We start from the raw sequence: 13,217 nt of genomic DNA, 5'->3' as shown, positions 1-13,217 counted from the left end.
TCCTTGCCTCCTTGGTGGACAGGCACACTGTAAAATGTGGGAGGTCCCAGCGCCAAAGGCCGAACCTTTTGTAAATTTCACGTACTACCATCTTTACTCTCTCGCACGTACGAAAGCCTTCTTGACTTTGCATTTTTCTAATCTGTATATACTTTATTATGATGAGTAATCAGTAAAATATACTTATGTCACTGCCCTTGCGATCGAGGTACATCCATCGTACTCACACACGACTACCACGTAGTAGTACTGTACTGTACTGTACCACATCTGCAACAGCACATCAGTACACGAGCCACGACGTCACTGCCGCCAATAGACACATCACCAGCGCCAGCGCCAGCAGCACCTTCCTCGCGCCTTTTGAACTGATCCTGCCGCTTTTTGAACTCATCCACATCCACGGCGCACGCACACTCATCAGCAAAACCTCTTGGATTTGGGACGGCGACGCCGCCCGGCATTTTCTTTAATCCCCGTCGTCCATCTCGTGCCTTTGCCGTTGCTACTTGCATTGGTAGGGCATCATCAGTCAGCCAGTTTACACGTCGCACCAAAAACACACGAACATTCAGATCAGCTAGTAGCTTGAGAGTGAGAGGGTCCCCCCGTCGTCTCTGCCTTCTTGCGCTGCATCTTTCCGGGCGGGACATCTGGTGCTCTTGTCCGCTAATGGCCCCCCACCCCCTCCTTTCTTTTTATTCCAAACCCGCTCCTCCCCTGCTTTCCCTCTCTTATTCAAACTCGCAGTCACAGCCTCCCTCTTTTTCTAACGCCACCGGCCGTTGCCACCCCTCATCACACCCTCACTTCAGCACTTCAGCTGCAGCTCAGTACCGCTAGGCTTGGAGCGCGCACCGGCGCGGAGCAGACAGCGGAGCCTCTCTTGCCGTCCGGCTGCGAATTCCGGGGATGGGCAAGGCGGCGCGGTGGTTCCGCAGCTTGCTTGGCGGCGGGAGGAAGGACCAGGAGAGGCAGCGGGCCTCGCCGGCGCCGCCGCCCACCGCGGACAGGAAGCGCTGGAGCTTCGCTCGCTCGTCGCGGGACTCGGCCGAGGCCGCGGCGGCGGCGACCGAGGGCTCCGTGCGGGGCGGTGCCGCCGCCGCCGGCGGTAACGCGGCGATCGCGAGGGCGGCCGAGGCCGCGTGGCTCAAGTCGCTCTACGACGACACGGGGCGGCAGCAGAGCAAGCACGCCATCGCCGTCGCTGCGGCTACCGCGGCGGCGGCGGACGCGGCCGTGGCCGCCGCGCAGGCCGCCGTCGAGGTCGTCCGGCTCACCAGCCAGGGCCCTGTCTTCGGCGGCGGAGGTGGAGGAGGGGCCGTGCTCGACCCCCGTGGCCGCGCCGGCGCCGCCGTCAAGATCCAGACGGCCTTCAGAGGCTTCTTGGTCAGTGCCTAGCTAGCTAGCTGGCTGGCTTTCTCTTCTCCATTGATTGATCCTTTCGTCTTCCACTCTTCTGTGGTCACTCTCCTCCCTCTCTCCACAACAAAACACATTCACGCACAGGCACAGCGGCACAGGGGACCATCCACCATGCAACAGTCAGCTCTCGTCTGATTACTGTTGCACTGTTCACTAAAGATTCTTTTTTGCCCCTCCCCTGTACTTATCACATGCTTAGTTCTTTTTTTTTTCCCCTGCGATCCAAATTACGCCTGGGCAACGCGAAGCTAAACGGGTTCGTGTGACGAATCGTTTCGTTGCAGGCGAAGAAGGCGCTGCGAGCGCTCAAGGCGCTGGTGAAGCTGCAGGCGCTGGTGCGCGGCTACCTGGTGCGGCGGCAGGCGGCGGCGACGCTGCAGAGCATGCAGGCGCTGGTCCGCGCGCAGGCCACCGTCCGCGCCGCCCGCGGCTGCCGCGCCCTGCCCTCGCTCCCGCCGCTCCACCACCCAGCTGCATTCCGCCCGCGCTTCTCGCTGGTAAGTCAACTACTACCAGCCTCGAGCCCTCCGTGGCTTTGTGGCGAAGCAAGCTACTGCAGTCCACACGTCGTCCCTGGTTCTGTTGCCTAACGAATGGAATCCGCCGCGTTGCTTGTGTCGGCAGCAAGAGCGGTACGCTGACGACACGCGCAGCGAGCACGGCGTGGCGGCGTACAGCCGGCGCCTGTCCGCGAGCATCGAGTCGGCGTCGTACGGGGGCGGCGGGTACGACCGGAGCCCCAAGATCGTGGAGATGGACACGGCGCGGCCGAGGTCCCGCGCGTCGTCCCTTCGCACCGAAGACGAGTGGTACGCGCAGTCGGTGTCGTCGCCGCTGCAGCCGCCGTGCCACCACCTGCCGCCGCGCATCGCGGTGCCGACGTCGCGCCACTTCCCGGACTACGACTGGTGCGCGCCGGAGAAGCCCCGGCCGGCGACGGCGCAGTGCACGCCCCGGTTCGCGCCGCCGACCCCGGCAAAGAGCGTCTGCGGCGGCGGCGGTGGTAACGGCGGCTACTACGCCCACCACCTCGCCGCGGGGTCGCCCAACTGCCCCGGGTACATGTCGAGCACGCAGTCGTCGGAGGCCAAGTCGTCGTCCCGGTCGCACAGCGCGCCGAAGCAGCGGCCGCCGGAGCAGCAGCAGCCGTCCCGGAAGCGCGTGCCGCTGAGCGAGGTGGTCCTGGAGGCCCGCGCCAGCCTGGGCGGCGTCGGCGTCGGTATGATGCACAAGCCGTGCAACACCCGCGCCGCGCAGCCGCAGGAGCCGTTCGATTTCCGCGCCGCCGTCGTCAGCCGGTTCGAGCAGCGCGCGTCGGACGCCGCTGCCGCCGCCGAACGGGACCGCGACGTGTTGTTCCTGCAGAGGAGGTGGTGAAGGTGAACCGACCGATCGATCGATCGGTCAGTGAGTTAGTCGAAGTGCTCCGCCTGCCTGAGTGAGATTATGGCCTAGTATGATTAATCGGTGCTGCTAATAGGGATTGTTAATTAGGTTCTCATTAATTCCTCGCCCTTTTGTGATCTCTGTTAGTTCTTCCGATCGCGTCCATGACCTCTCTCTGCAGTCGGCCATTCTTCCTGCTTGCAATAAGCTAGTGTGTGTGTGTGTGTGTGTGGGGGGGGGGGGGGGGGGGAGGAAGTAGGGAGAGATTTCATCATCCCGTTCCGTTTCGTTTTTTTCGTTCATAAAAACAGTAGTGCAGCTGGATCATCAGCTCGATGTACATTCCGCCTGTTCTCCGATCATCACCATCAAGAAAGAGAGAAAAAAAAGAGAAGCTCCGTGTCGTTTCCGAGCCAGCAGCACGAGCGTCGCAATTCAAACGATGGCGGCATCGTTTGAATTTTTCAAACGGGTTCCGTGGTCCGCCTGTGTTTGTTGACGGTGACCGGCCGATCTGATCCGATCCGACGCGATGCGATGCGATACAGATCTCGGCTGTCCATGGGCGATGGCCCTAAAGAATTGGGAGAGGGAATCTAGGACGTTTTCGAACCGAGGATGAGGAAGCAAAGCGCGACACACGCACGTCGCACTCGCAGGTCGCAGATGCCGCCGGTCCGCGACATAAGACTCCAAAAAGGATGAGGCTGGTGCTGGTGCTGGTGCTGGTGCGTGTGCGGCGCCTGTGGCCTGTGGTGGGTGACTGATCCATCGGTCGATGAGCGCCGGGGCTTGCCGGGCGGACGGTGTGGCGCGCATGTGGGCGCCCGGCCGGGGGGGCCAAGCGAACACCGATCGGTGTCGCGCCCCGGGAGTGTGTTTCTCGCTCGGCACGGTGCCTGATGCTCTCAGGTCAGGTCTGCTTCCTCCCGTCCGCCCTGCTCCGCTCTCGGCTATAGACTCACTTGCTCCTGGACCAGCACGTGGTTGGCAACGGGAGTTTTTCATATCTTGTTTATTTTTTTTTTTAAAAAAAGAAAATTTCAAAACTAATCTCACCTGTCTTTTGTTTCACATCTAACATATTGGTCGCGTCGAACACCCTAACATTGTTAAAGCGTTATGTCGTGCCAAGGTAGCACGACTGGCCTACTACCGTGGTGATCACCTCCTTGCTACTTGGCTACTTGCACCAGTTGACGTGTCGGCCCCCTGCCGCACGCACTTCTCCTGGTGCGGCAGGATCGTATACAACAACACGTGCGGGCTACCGTACCTCTTTCCCTACTCTTCTTCCTCCACGGGTTGCCCCTCTACCCCCTCCCCCCCCCCCCCCCCCCCCCCTTTTTCTTTCTCTAAAACATTGATTTCCCCTGCTCGGATCAAAGGAAGACAAAGAGGAAACCTTTTGTGTAACGTACGTGCCCTAGTTGTACTTTCACACTTCAAAATCTTTGTCTACATATATTGCATAGTGGTATAAGTGCACACCAAACCAACTACGTATATGATGTTGTCATTGGCTAACGTTAATTTTTTAAGTAATGTACGATACAATTTATATGGACAAGACTATAATATTTTTATTCATTCTTTGCAATGTTGATTAGTGTTGTCAGGTAATTATAGTGATTTGATTTGCACTGCTAGTACCTTTGTTTTGAACGTGAGGACATATGGTGTATACCTGAAAATTAAGTTAGCGACCCTACCTGCCAACCTTTTGCTGCGTCAAGCCCGTTGGCACAACGACACCGCCCTACCGCCGTGCCGCGCCAGGCCGGTTTGGCGCGTCACTGCACTTTGGTTGCGCCAGTGCCTGCAAACCCTTGTTTTCCGAAACAGCAGTCGTTAACAATAATAACACAAATAAAATTGTGAAGAACATTACGCAATACAATGCATAGTACATATTAAATGCATCCGGAGTAAGTCAAATGGGTTAGTTTTTTTTTTTAAAAAAAAATAAAATAGAGTAAAATTAGTTTTAAAAATAATATTTTTTTAAAAAAGGTTTAAACGCTCGTCTGTCAGTCGCGAGGAATTTAAAACCGACGCAAGCAGCACGTAAGCCTAGTTGCGCGGTGGTCCACCGCGCGCACCATCTCCATGGCATGCATGCATGCATGCCCGCCCTTGTGCACGGCGCCGCTGAGGCGGCCGCAGCCGCAGGGCACACCAAGAACCGAGGGATGATGGGACGCCGCCACTGTTCCTTTGGAGCCCATAATGCCCCATGGACCGGCCGGCCCCAACCCAACCAAACCCCCCAACGGGTGTGCAATTGAAGTTTTGAGCGGCCGCGCGTGCTGGTACCGCCGGGGGAGCGGCGGGGCAGCCAGGCAGCCGGCAGGGAGCACAACGGAAACGGGGACGGAGACGGAGCCCTCGCGTCGCGGCGTTCGCCGCCTCGACCTCGACATCTCGCCTCGCACGGAGACGGAGCGTGCCCACGCCCGTACGTGCGTATGCAGTTATGCACATTCAGCGTCGACCCACCCACCCATCCGTACTTCACGGTTCACTAGCTGCAGCTGCAGCAGCAGCACTGTACATGTGCGTAGTAGGGGGCAGTAGGTGCGTGTTTCAAAGATGATATACTACGGACAAATTTCGCACGAGTTTTCACTTCGTCATCGATAGATATGAGTAGGCGGGCAGGCGGTACAACTGCAGGATGAGCAGGAGTCCTTTCCGGAATCCAGATGGTACTTCCCGGCTAGCATGTGAAGTCTAGGGCCTAGCTACACGCTTAATATTATTGAGGGGAATTAGTACTCGTAGCTAAGGGAAGGTCTCGTTTACTTGGAGAGTGAAAAGTTTTTAGTGTTGCATATGATGTCGGAAGTAGTATTTAGATAGACGAATCTATTCAGTCTAATTAATTTATCATAAATATATATAAGTTACTGTAGCACTAAAGATTAATTATGAACTAATTAAGCTTAAAAGATTTGTCTTTGATTTCCAACTAAACTGTATAATTAATTTATTTTTTATCTATATTTATTACTTTATGTATGTATCTAAATATTCGATAAGATAGGTGAAAAAATTTTGGACCAAGAACAACGGGTTATGATCGATTCATCAGCCATCGTCCTCCTCGGCTCCTCCAGCTAGTTTTCCCCCACAAAAAAAACTCCTCCAGCTAGCCTTGTCGTCGAATGATCAATCAAATTAGCGCCCGTACTCGCATCACCACCGGTACGGTGCTGTGTAAAAGACGACGTGCACGTCTGTTGTCAGAGGGTGAGATCATGGGTGCTAGGGGAGGTGAGGAGAGGAGTAGGGGTGCGGAGTAGCTCTCTCCCATCCCATCCCATCCCTCTCCGTACTCCTAGCTCGTCCGTCCGATCCGTTCGTCCTCATCATGCATGGGTCACGCAACACGCATGCATATGTCGAGTCCGTTCGTCCTGGAAAATTGGAAAAACAAATCAAAGTACTACGTACTACAGTACCAATGCCCATACATGTGAGCGGCTGAGCGTACGCCGAGCGAGCACGAGCAGCGAGGGATCGCACGAGTGTTTGTAGTACCGTCGCTGATCGCTGCTCATATGCAGGGACGGACGACGGATGCATATATTATGGGGTGCGTGCGTTACTGTAAACCCCAGCTGCACGCACGCATGCATGTGCCATGTGCGGCGGTACGTACGCGGTAGCCCTGCCTGCAGCTAGGGGCCGGCAGCAGACGAGTGCAGCTGGCCTTGGCCTGGAGCCGGCCGGCCGGCCAACGTGGAGTACGTACGTGCCATGGCAATGGCATGATCGTCTGAGCGAGAGCCACGGTCACGGCCACAGCGATCGAGCGGGCCAGTGGCCAGTAGCCGCTGGTGGCGCTGATGTGAAAGTTCCTCTTTTCCTACGGGCGCTGGTGGCGCTAGCTAGCTTTTCTTTTCGGCAATGATTAGGCTCTGATTTGATGGGTGCGAAAGGCGAGAGCAGAGAGAGGCACGATCCATCCCGCCGGCCGTGCTCTGACTCTGCTGCGCCTGCGCCTGCGCCTGCGCTGCTCACACTCGTCCAACTCCACCATATAGCTACTCCTGCTCGCATCTCAGGGAGACTCAGGCCAGGCACAGTGTTGGACTCGCTGGCCCCTTTGAACACTCCGATCGACCTTTCTTCCTTCTCATCGGGCTTTTATTTGCCATGCATGCATGGATGCAGTCGTACGTCGTCACTGCTGCCAACTCGTCCCGCCGACTTTTGCCTTGTCATCAACTCATGATGCTACTACACGACAGTAGTAAATTTTGAATGTTTCGATGCTTGTTCGAGCACTAGTGTAGAGTGAGATTGTACCATGAAAACTTGTTGGACTCCGACAATGGGTGATTACGGGGATGTTTGGTTCATCGCCTAACCCTGCCACGCCATGGGCATTGCCGCCAGCCTTTTGCGTGGCTCACCATGCTACAGCGCCCGAACGACGCTACTCCCTCCGTCCGCAAATAAATGCATATCTCGCATCCCGAAGAGTCAAACTTTTTTAAGTTTGACTAGAAATATATCAAATAATATCAATATTTGTATCTACAAATTAGTATATTATGAAAGTATATTTCATGCTCAATCTAATGATATATATTACATACAATAAATATTAGTATATTTTTATATATATTTAGTCAAATTTAAAAATGTTTGACGCCTCGGGAAACGAGATGTGCACTTATTTGTGGACGGAGGGAGTAAACCTGTGGCGTGCTGTGGCGATGAATATGGCCGTCGTACATGTGGCGTGCTTTTTGTGTTGTAGTATTGTGTGGCAGCCACAGCTTTAACCGCAACCAAACAGCAACCACAATATCGATGGTAGCAACAGTTTGCGGTGTGGTCTATCGTGGCAGCTAACCAAACACCAGTAACCTCTTGGTGGTAGCCACATGTGTGGTGTGTGGCTCACGTCGGCCGGCATCCAAACACCCCCTATAAGTTCGAGAAAATGCCAAGAGTTCGAAAGTAGCAAATTAATTGGGTTGATGAGTTCTTTATAGCTATCCGAGTAACCGTATGCATTTTTCGAAGTTTGGTAAGAGTTTTTTGCCACCGGAGACAAAAAAATGATGATAAATCTATGAATTATAAGACATTTGCACGAAGAATTCGAGGGCAATAGAGAGGGAAATGGAAGGTCATGTGTTTTGTTAGGGAAAAATAGTCTTAAAATTATATAATTCTTTAAGTTAACCAACTGAAATCGAGCAGACCTACAATTGTGAGGATCACAAGGACCTAGGTAATGCCGGAAACGTTTTAGGATTTAGGAGGTGGATCTAAACAGGTCCTAGGGCCTATTTGGCTCAATCCGGATGACATTATGATGTTCAAGTGCAAAAGGATCTTATTAGACGAAAATTGGATTTTGTGTTTTTTTCTATAGTATATACCTTGACGTGACATGAGTGTGAAATAAGTTCAAGAATCTATTTTCTTTTTATAGGGGCTAAAAACGAATCTCTTTTTTTTTTGGCTTTTTGACTCCCATATTGTAAGGTGGATCTTGAAGGATTGGAAAAATCTCCTTCGAAGCCATACATCTAGCTTTCCATATAATTCTATTGGAATCTATGACATCTAGTAATGAATTCTGTTTAGGCACTTTAAATTTTGTATTTGTTTCCCTCCTTTTCCTTGTATGACCAAAACTCCCAAATTTTCATTGGTTTATGGCTTAGGAGGATGTAGAAAGAAAAACAATGACGGTAACCCATGCATGAGACCGCCGAGATCATCTACAATCAATATGTTACAATCAACCCGTTGGTGAAACGGAACCTCTGATTTGTAACTCAAGGTCACATAGTCAACGCGACAAAGTATGCTGTAACCTGCAGTGTTGATAGTATAAGTGCAACATAGCACACAATAATGTGCCGATGGTGAAACAATACCACGTACGCATGTGTGGATGCATATAGGAGATCAACGTGGGCGGTGTACACAACTTGGATCCCATAGATCATGGTTGTCGTTTCAGCCAAAAGTATCTCCATGCAAAACTTAGTTTAGATCAGAAATCACGATGGTGAAACCCCTATAGTAACTTCCAACAGTAAATAGTTTGAAACCATTCTCAAAGTAGAGAACCCTGAACCCTCTGGCTTGAGCGCAGCTGGCTTTATGTAGTCCGTACGTAGTCGCTCTGCATGCTCGCGTCAGTTTTATCATCATGCTCATCAGCCCATCCCCATCTGCCCATCCATGCATGAAAAAGTTGTAAACGTGTAGTCGAGGTCGGGCCGCGCGCGGCGGCTCGCGTCTCGAGCCCCGTCGCCCACCGGCGGTCCGGCGCAGAAACCCACCAGGGACGAAGGCATCGATCGCTACTGGCCAAGCAGCAACAGATGCATGCGCAGGGCCGCAGGTGATGTTGATCGAGTGGGGAGTAGGTGAGAGCAAGCCAGCCAGAGAGGAGACCAGGAGCGATGGGCTTTGGGCTTTGGCAGAAAGCTAGACTCAGAACGCGGCATGCAGCGGCCGAGCTAGCGTCCAGCAGACTTTCATCAGGTCGTGCATGGACGACGCATCGGCGCGCGCCCCCGCCTGTCGTCGTCGTCGTCGTCGCTTCCGCTGCGGGCCGCGCGCGGTCGCCCATCGATCGATGATGGAGCCAGGCAGGCATGTTTATTCCCCGGCGACGCATGCATGCAACGGCAGGCAGGCACGCAGTAGGCCGGCCGGTCCCGCTGCATGCCTCGAACAGCCCGGCCGGGCTGATCGCTGACGCTGACGACGCTAGCGAACCGAGGCGAGGAGGCTACAAAGAGGACTTTTCCTCTGCTGCCTCGCTGTGGCCTGTGGCGCTCGTGACTTGCCACTTGGGGTTTTTGCAGGGGTCATGATCTTCCTGCCGGCGGCGGCGGCGCCTCTACCGGCTGTGCTGTGCGCGCACGCTTCTTGACGCGAGGCCGTGCCCGGATCGGAGATCATGCATGCTCGCGCTTCGCTCGCCGCCGTTCTCCTTGCATTGGTCTGCATGCGTGTCTATGACCCTGACTGACCCGTGGCGTCGAGAGACAGAGACACCCTGCCGGCCGGTGTATATATACCGGCTCGCGCATTGTTCAGCACAGTGAAGCCTGGACGATGGATTGATGAACAGTGGCCACGCAGCATGCATGCATGAATCAGCAGCTTTGCATGCAGACATTATACTTCACGGGCAATGGCGGGATCCTGGAGGTGTTCCGTACTACAGTACTCGAATAGCTAGGTCTACTGTGGAGAGGACGAAGGTACGCTGCGGCGATATGATGGGCATATTCTATGCCGTCCTGTATTCTCATTGATATCATTAAACAAGAAACTTTATCCCTGCTGCGCATCTTGTCTCTCTCGCCGGCCTGTGTCCCTCTATCTCATCGATCTCTCTCTATACGGATCGAGCACCGTCCACAGAGCTTGGCCGATGCAGCTACAGTTGCCCGTGTGTAACCTAGCTGACCTTACACTTCAAATTTCAAAACTAGTAATGCAATGGGATCTCCTGCATAGGCGCATAGTAGCAAAGATTTCTGCCAGAGTTTTTATCCCAGCTAAAAGAAAACTGCAGTTACAAGTACGTACAGGAGAGGAGATCAGGGGATGCACTATACTACGTATACTGTATGCTAGGTAGCTCGCCTTGAGATCCGCGCAGGGCGACGTCACATGCAGCGCGCGCACACTAACGAACAGCTCGAGGCAGAACCTTCCGTTTTGCGGCAACAGGTTACCAATTGGTCACACACGAATCCGAAGGCCACCACTTGTCTCCCAGCCAGACTAGTGTTTTAATTACCTTAGCTTCTCAATAATGCCAATCTTTGCTATATATTGCAAGAATGCTATTCTACTACGTAGTACGTACTCTACGCGCGCAGCATGGATGAATCTTTTCTAAATGATGAAAAACCACTACTACAGAAATGAACTTCCGTGACGTTGCTACTGTTCACTCCGTGACGAGCGTGTTTTTTGCCCGCTGTGGTAAATCGTGCGATTTACCGCAGTGGACACTTTTAATTAACTGTGACGGACATTTTTTGCCCGCTGCGGTAAATCAATTTACCGCAGCGGGCATCTTAAAACGTCCGCCATGGAAAATATATATTTTCCGTGGCGGACGTATTAAGATGCCCGCTGCGGTAAATCGATTTACCGCAGCGGGCATCTTAACACGTCCGTCACGGAAAATATATATTTTCCGTGACGGACGTATTAAGATGTCCGCTACGGTAAATCGATTTACTGTAGCGGGCAACCTATTATGCCCGCCACAGTAAATTATTTTTAGTGGAGGAGCTCTTTAAATGAACCGCTGGAAAGAGAGAAGCAGTCGAGTCCCTTCCTTCCTTCCCCACTCGCGACTCGACTCTTCTCTCTTTTCTCGCAGAAACAACAAGGGCACCAAGGAGGAGCAGGAGGAGAGGAACACCGAGAAGAACAAGGCCTCCAAAGGCACATCTATCCCCATCCATCCCTACCCCGATTCCTCCTCCTCCCTTGCTCACCTCACCATCCAATCCCCATCTGATCTGACTTCGTCCGTTGATTTCGTCTCTGTGTTTGCTTGCAGGCAGCTAGCTGGAGACCAACAAGAAGGCCATGAACATCCAGGTGCGTACCCAGTCGTCACCGCCGCTCGCGCCCTCCCGATCTCCCTCTCTTTTTCACTCATCTCACTATTCTTTCTTCTCTCTTTCCAGATCCAGTGAAGGAGCCACCACAAGCCAGATCTGGGAGGTGGAGGCCGGTCATGCCCATCTCCAGTGGCAGCGGGGGTCGTGGCTCTCCCTCCTATGTGGAGGCCGATTGGTTCCAGCGTGAGAAGGTCGATTAGAGCGGATCCATGGACGACGACGGCGACGACCCTGACCGGCGGCGCTAGAGTTTCTCTGCGGCGGCGGCAACAACCTGGATGGGCTCGTCGGGCCCCTAGATGGGCTCGGCGGGCCTATCTAGGTTTTTTTTGTTTTTTTAAATCATTAACCGTGACGGACAACATAAGGCGCCCGCTGCGGTTAATGGATTAACCGCGACGGGCAACATAAGGTGTCCGCTGCGGTTAATGGGATTAACCGCAGCGGGCACCTTATGTTGCCCGCTGCGGTAATTCCATTTTCCGCAGCGGGCACAGGCGCCCGCCACGGTGAGGCCACGATTAACCGTGACCTTTCATTCGTGGCGGACGCCAATGCCCGCTGCGGTAAATGTAAAGTGCCCGTCACGGTTAACAGTTGTGTAGTAGTGAACACGGCTGATTAGGTCCAAATCAAGTAGCTGCATCTGTTAAACATTAGTATTTTTATGGTTAAAAAATAGTTTTTTTTGGAAGGACACTTATTGTTTCAGGAGTTAAAAAAATCGACGATTGATCAGACTGAATTCGGCCGTGTCCTTTTGTTGCTTCATTTCGTCGTATTGGCCCTTGCTTTTCGTGTCCTGTACTATATGTATGTACTACATGACATGATCTTTCTGTGATTGCTCAGGGGGCAAATAAACAATGTTTTTTGCTCACCTGACGGCTGATGTCTGAGAGATTGAGTAGAATTCAATCAACGTTTGCATACATTTGTTTTCAAAACCCAGGACGACAAATGTTCTCAGCGCGATGTCTGTGAGCCTATACTGCATCGAGCCCAGCAATGCAGGCACGCCAGTTTAGTTTCCTGTGTCGGCGCAGTGCAACCATTTCGTCGCATTCGATTGAAAAATTAATCCTGAGGTTAAAAGTTATAGCTTCAGTTCTACTAGCAATATACTCAGTACTCACACACTTTGTATAGTAGCATGCATTTTCTTTTTCGCTCTTGCTCTTGTTTTTCTCACCGTATTCTCATTTCGAAGATGTGGCAAATCTCACGAACTCAGCTGATTAGGTTCTTGCTTGTGGTGGAAACTGTCCGGCATGTTAGTTTAAGTTCCCGTAAATTTGACATGCTTGTATTTTTCTAAATTTTTTCAATGATGGTGTATTCTTTCGTGCTATTTGCGAATTAAACAAAATATAGCAAAACTCTTCAATTTTATTTGTTTAAATAAAAATGTGGCAGAGGTAAATTGAACTGGATCGAATGTACTAGATGCCTTGAATTCATACACACTTGATATTTGAAACTCCTATGCATGTGCTGTGCATGCAGTCACAAATACAGTACTCCGCCCCGACGTACTACGTAGGTACGATATCCCATTTAATCAGCACGAGAAACGAGGGCGTACGTCTTGACATGAGTTTCTTGTAGCCGTTTGGCATTAATCACTCGTCTTATCTGTGCCCTAATCTCAACCGCTGCGCTAGTTAAACAAGCATTTCTTTTCAAACAGTTTGAATGCATTCCCTTTTCTGCAGGGCCCAAGCGCGTCTGTCTGGCCTCTTATTAGCCTGTCATCCATCAGTTGAATTG

At 52.5% G+C, this 13,217-nt stretch overlaps 2 protein-coding genes across 2 annotated transcripts; both read left to right on the top strand.

Annotated features, from left to right (window-relative positions):
• Positions 462-3,200, top strand: LOC8078734 (protein IQ-DOMAIN 14). Its single transcript, XM_002457155.2, has 4 exons — positions 462-1,389; positions 1,710-1,922; positions 2,050-3,038; positions 3,064-3,200. The coding sequence occupies exons 1-3, from the start codon at positions 913-915 to the stop codon at positions 2,800-2,802; spliced, it is 1,443 nt and encodes a 480-aa protein (XP_002457200.1). The 5' UTR covers positions 462-912; the 3' UTR covers positions 2,803-3,038; positions 3,064-3,200.
• Positions 11,118-11,797, top strand: LOC110433348. The gene is made up of 2 exons (XM_021455249.1): positions 11,118-11,424; positions 11,514-11,797. The coding sequence occupies exons 1-2, from the start codon at positions 11,118-11,120 to the stop codon at positions 11,645-11,647; spliced, it is 441 nt and encodes a 146-aa protein (XP_021310924.1). The 3' UTR covers positions 11,648-11,797.

This window comes from Sorghum bicolor, chromosome 3, assembly GCF_000003195.3.
Source record: "Sorghum bicolor cultivar BTx623 chromosome 3, Sorghum_bicolor_NCBIv3, whole genome shotgun sequence".
Lineage (NCBI taxonomy): Eukaryota > Viridiplantae > Streptophyta > Magnoliopsida > Poales > Poaceae > Sorghum > Sorghum bicolor.
The sequence above is the reverse complement of the archived record's forward strand: the minus strand, read 5'-3'. Positions and strand labels throughout refer to the sequence as shown.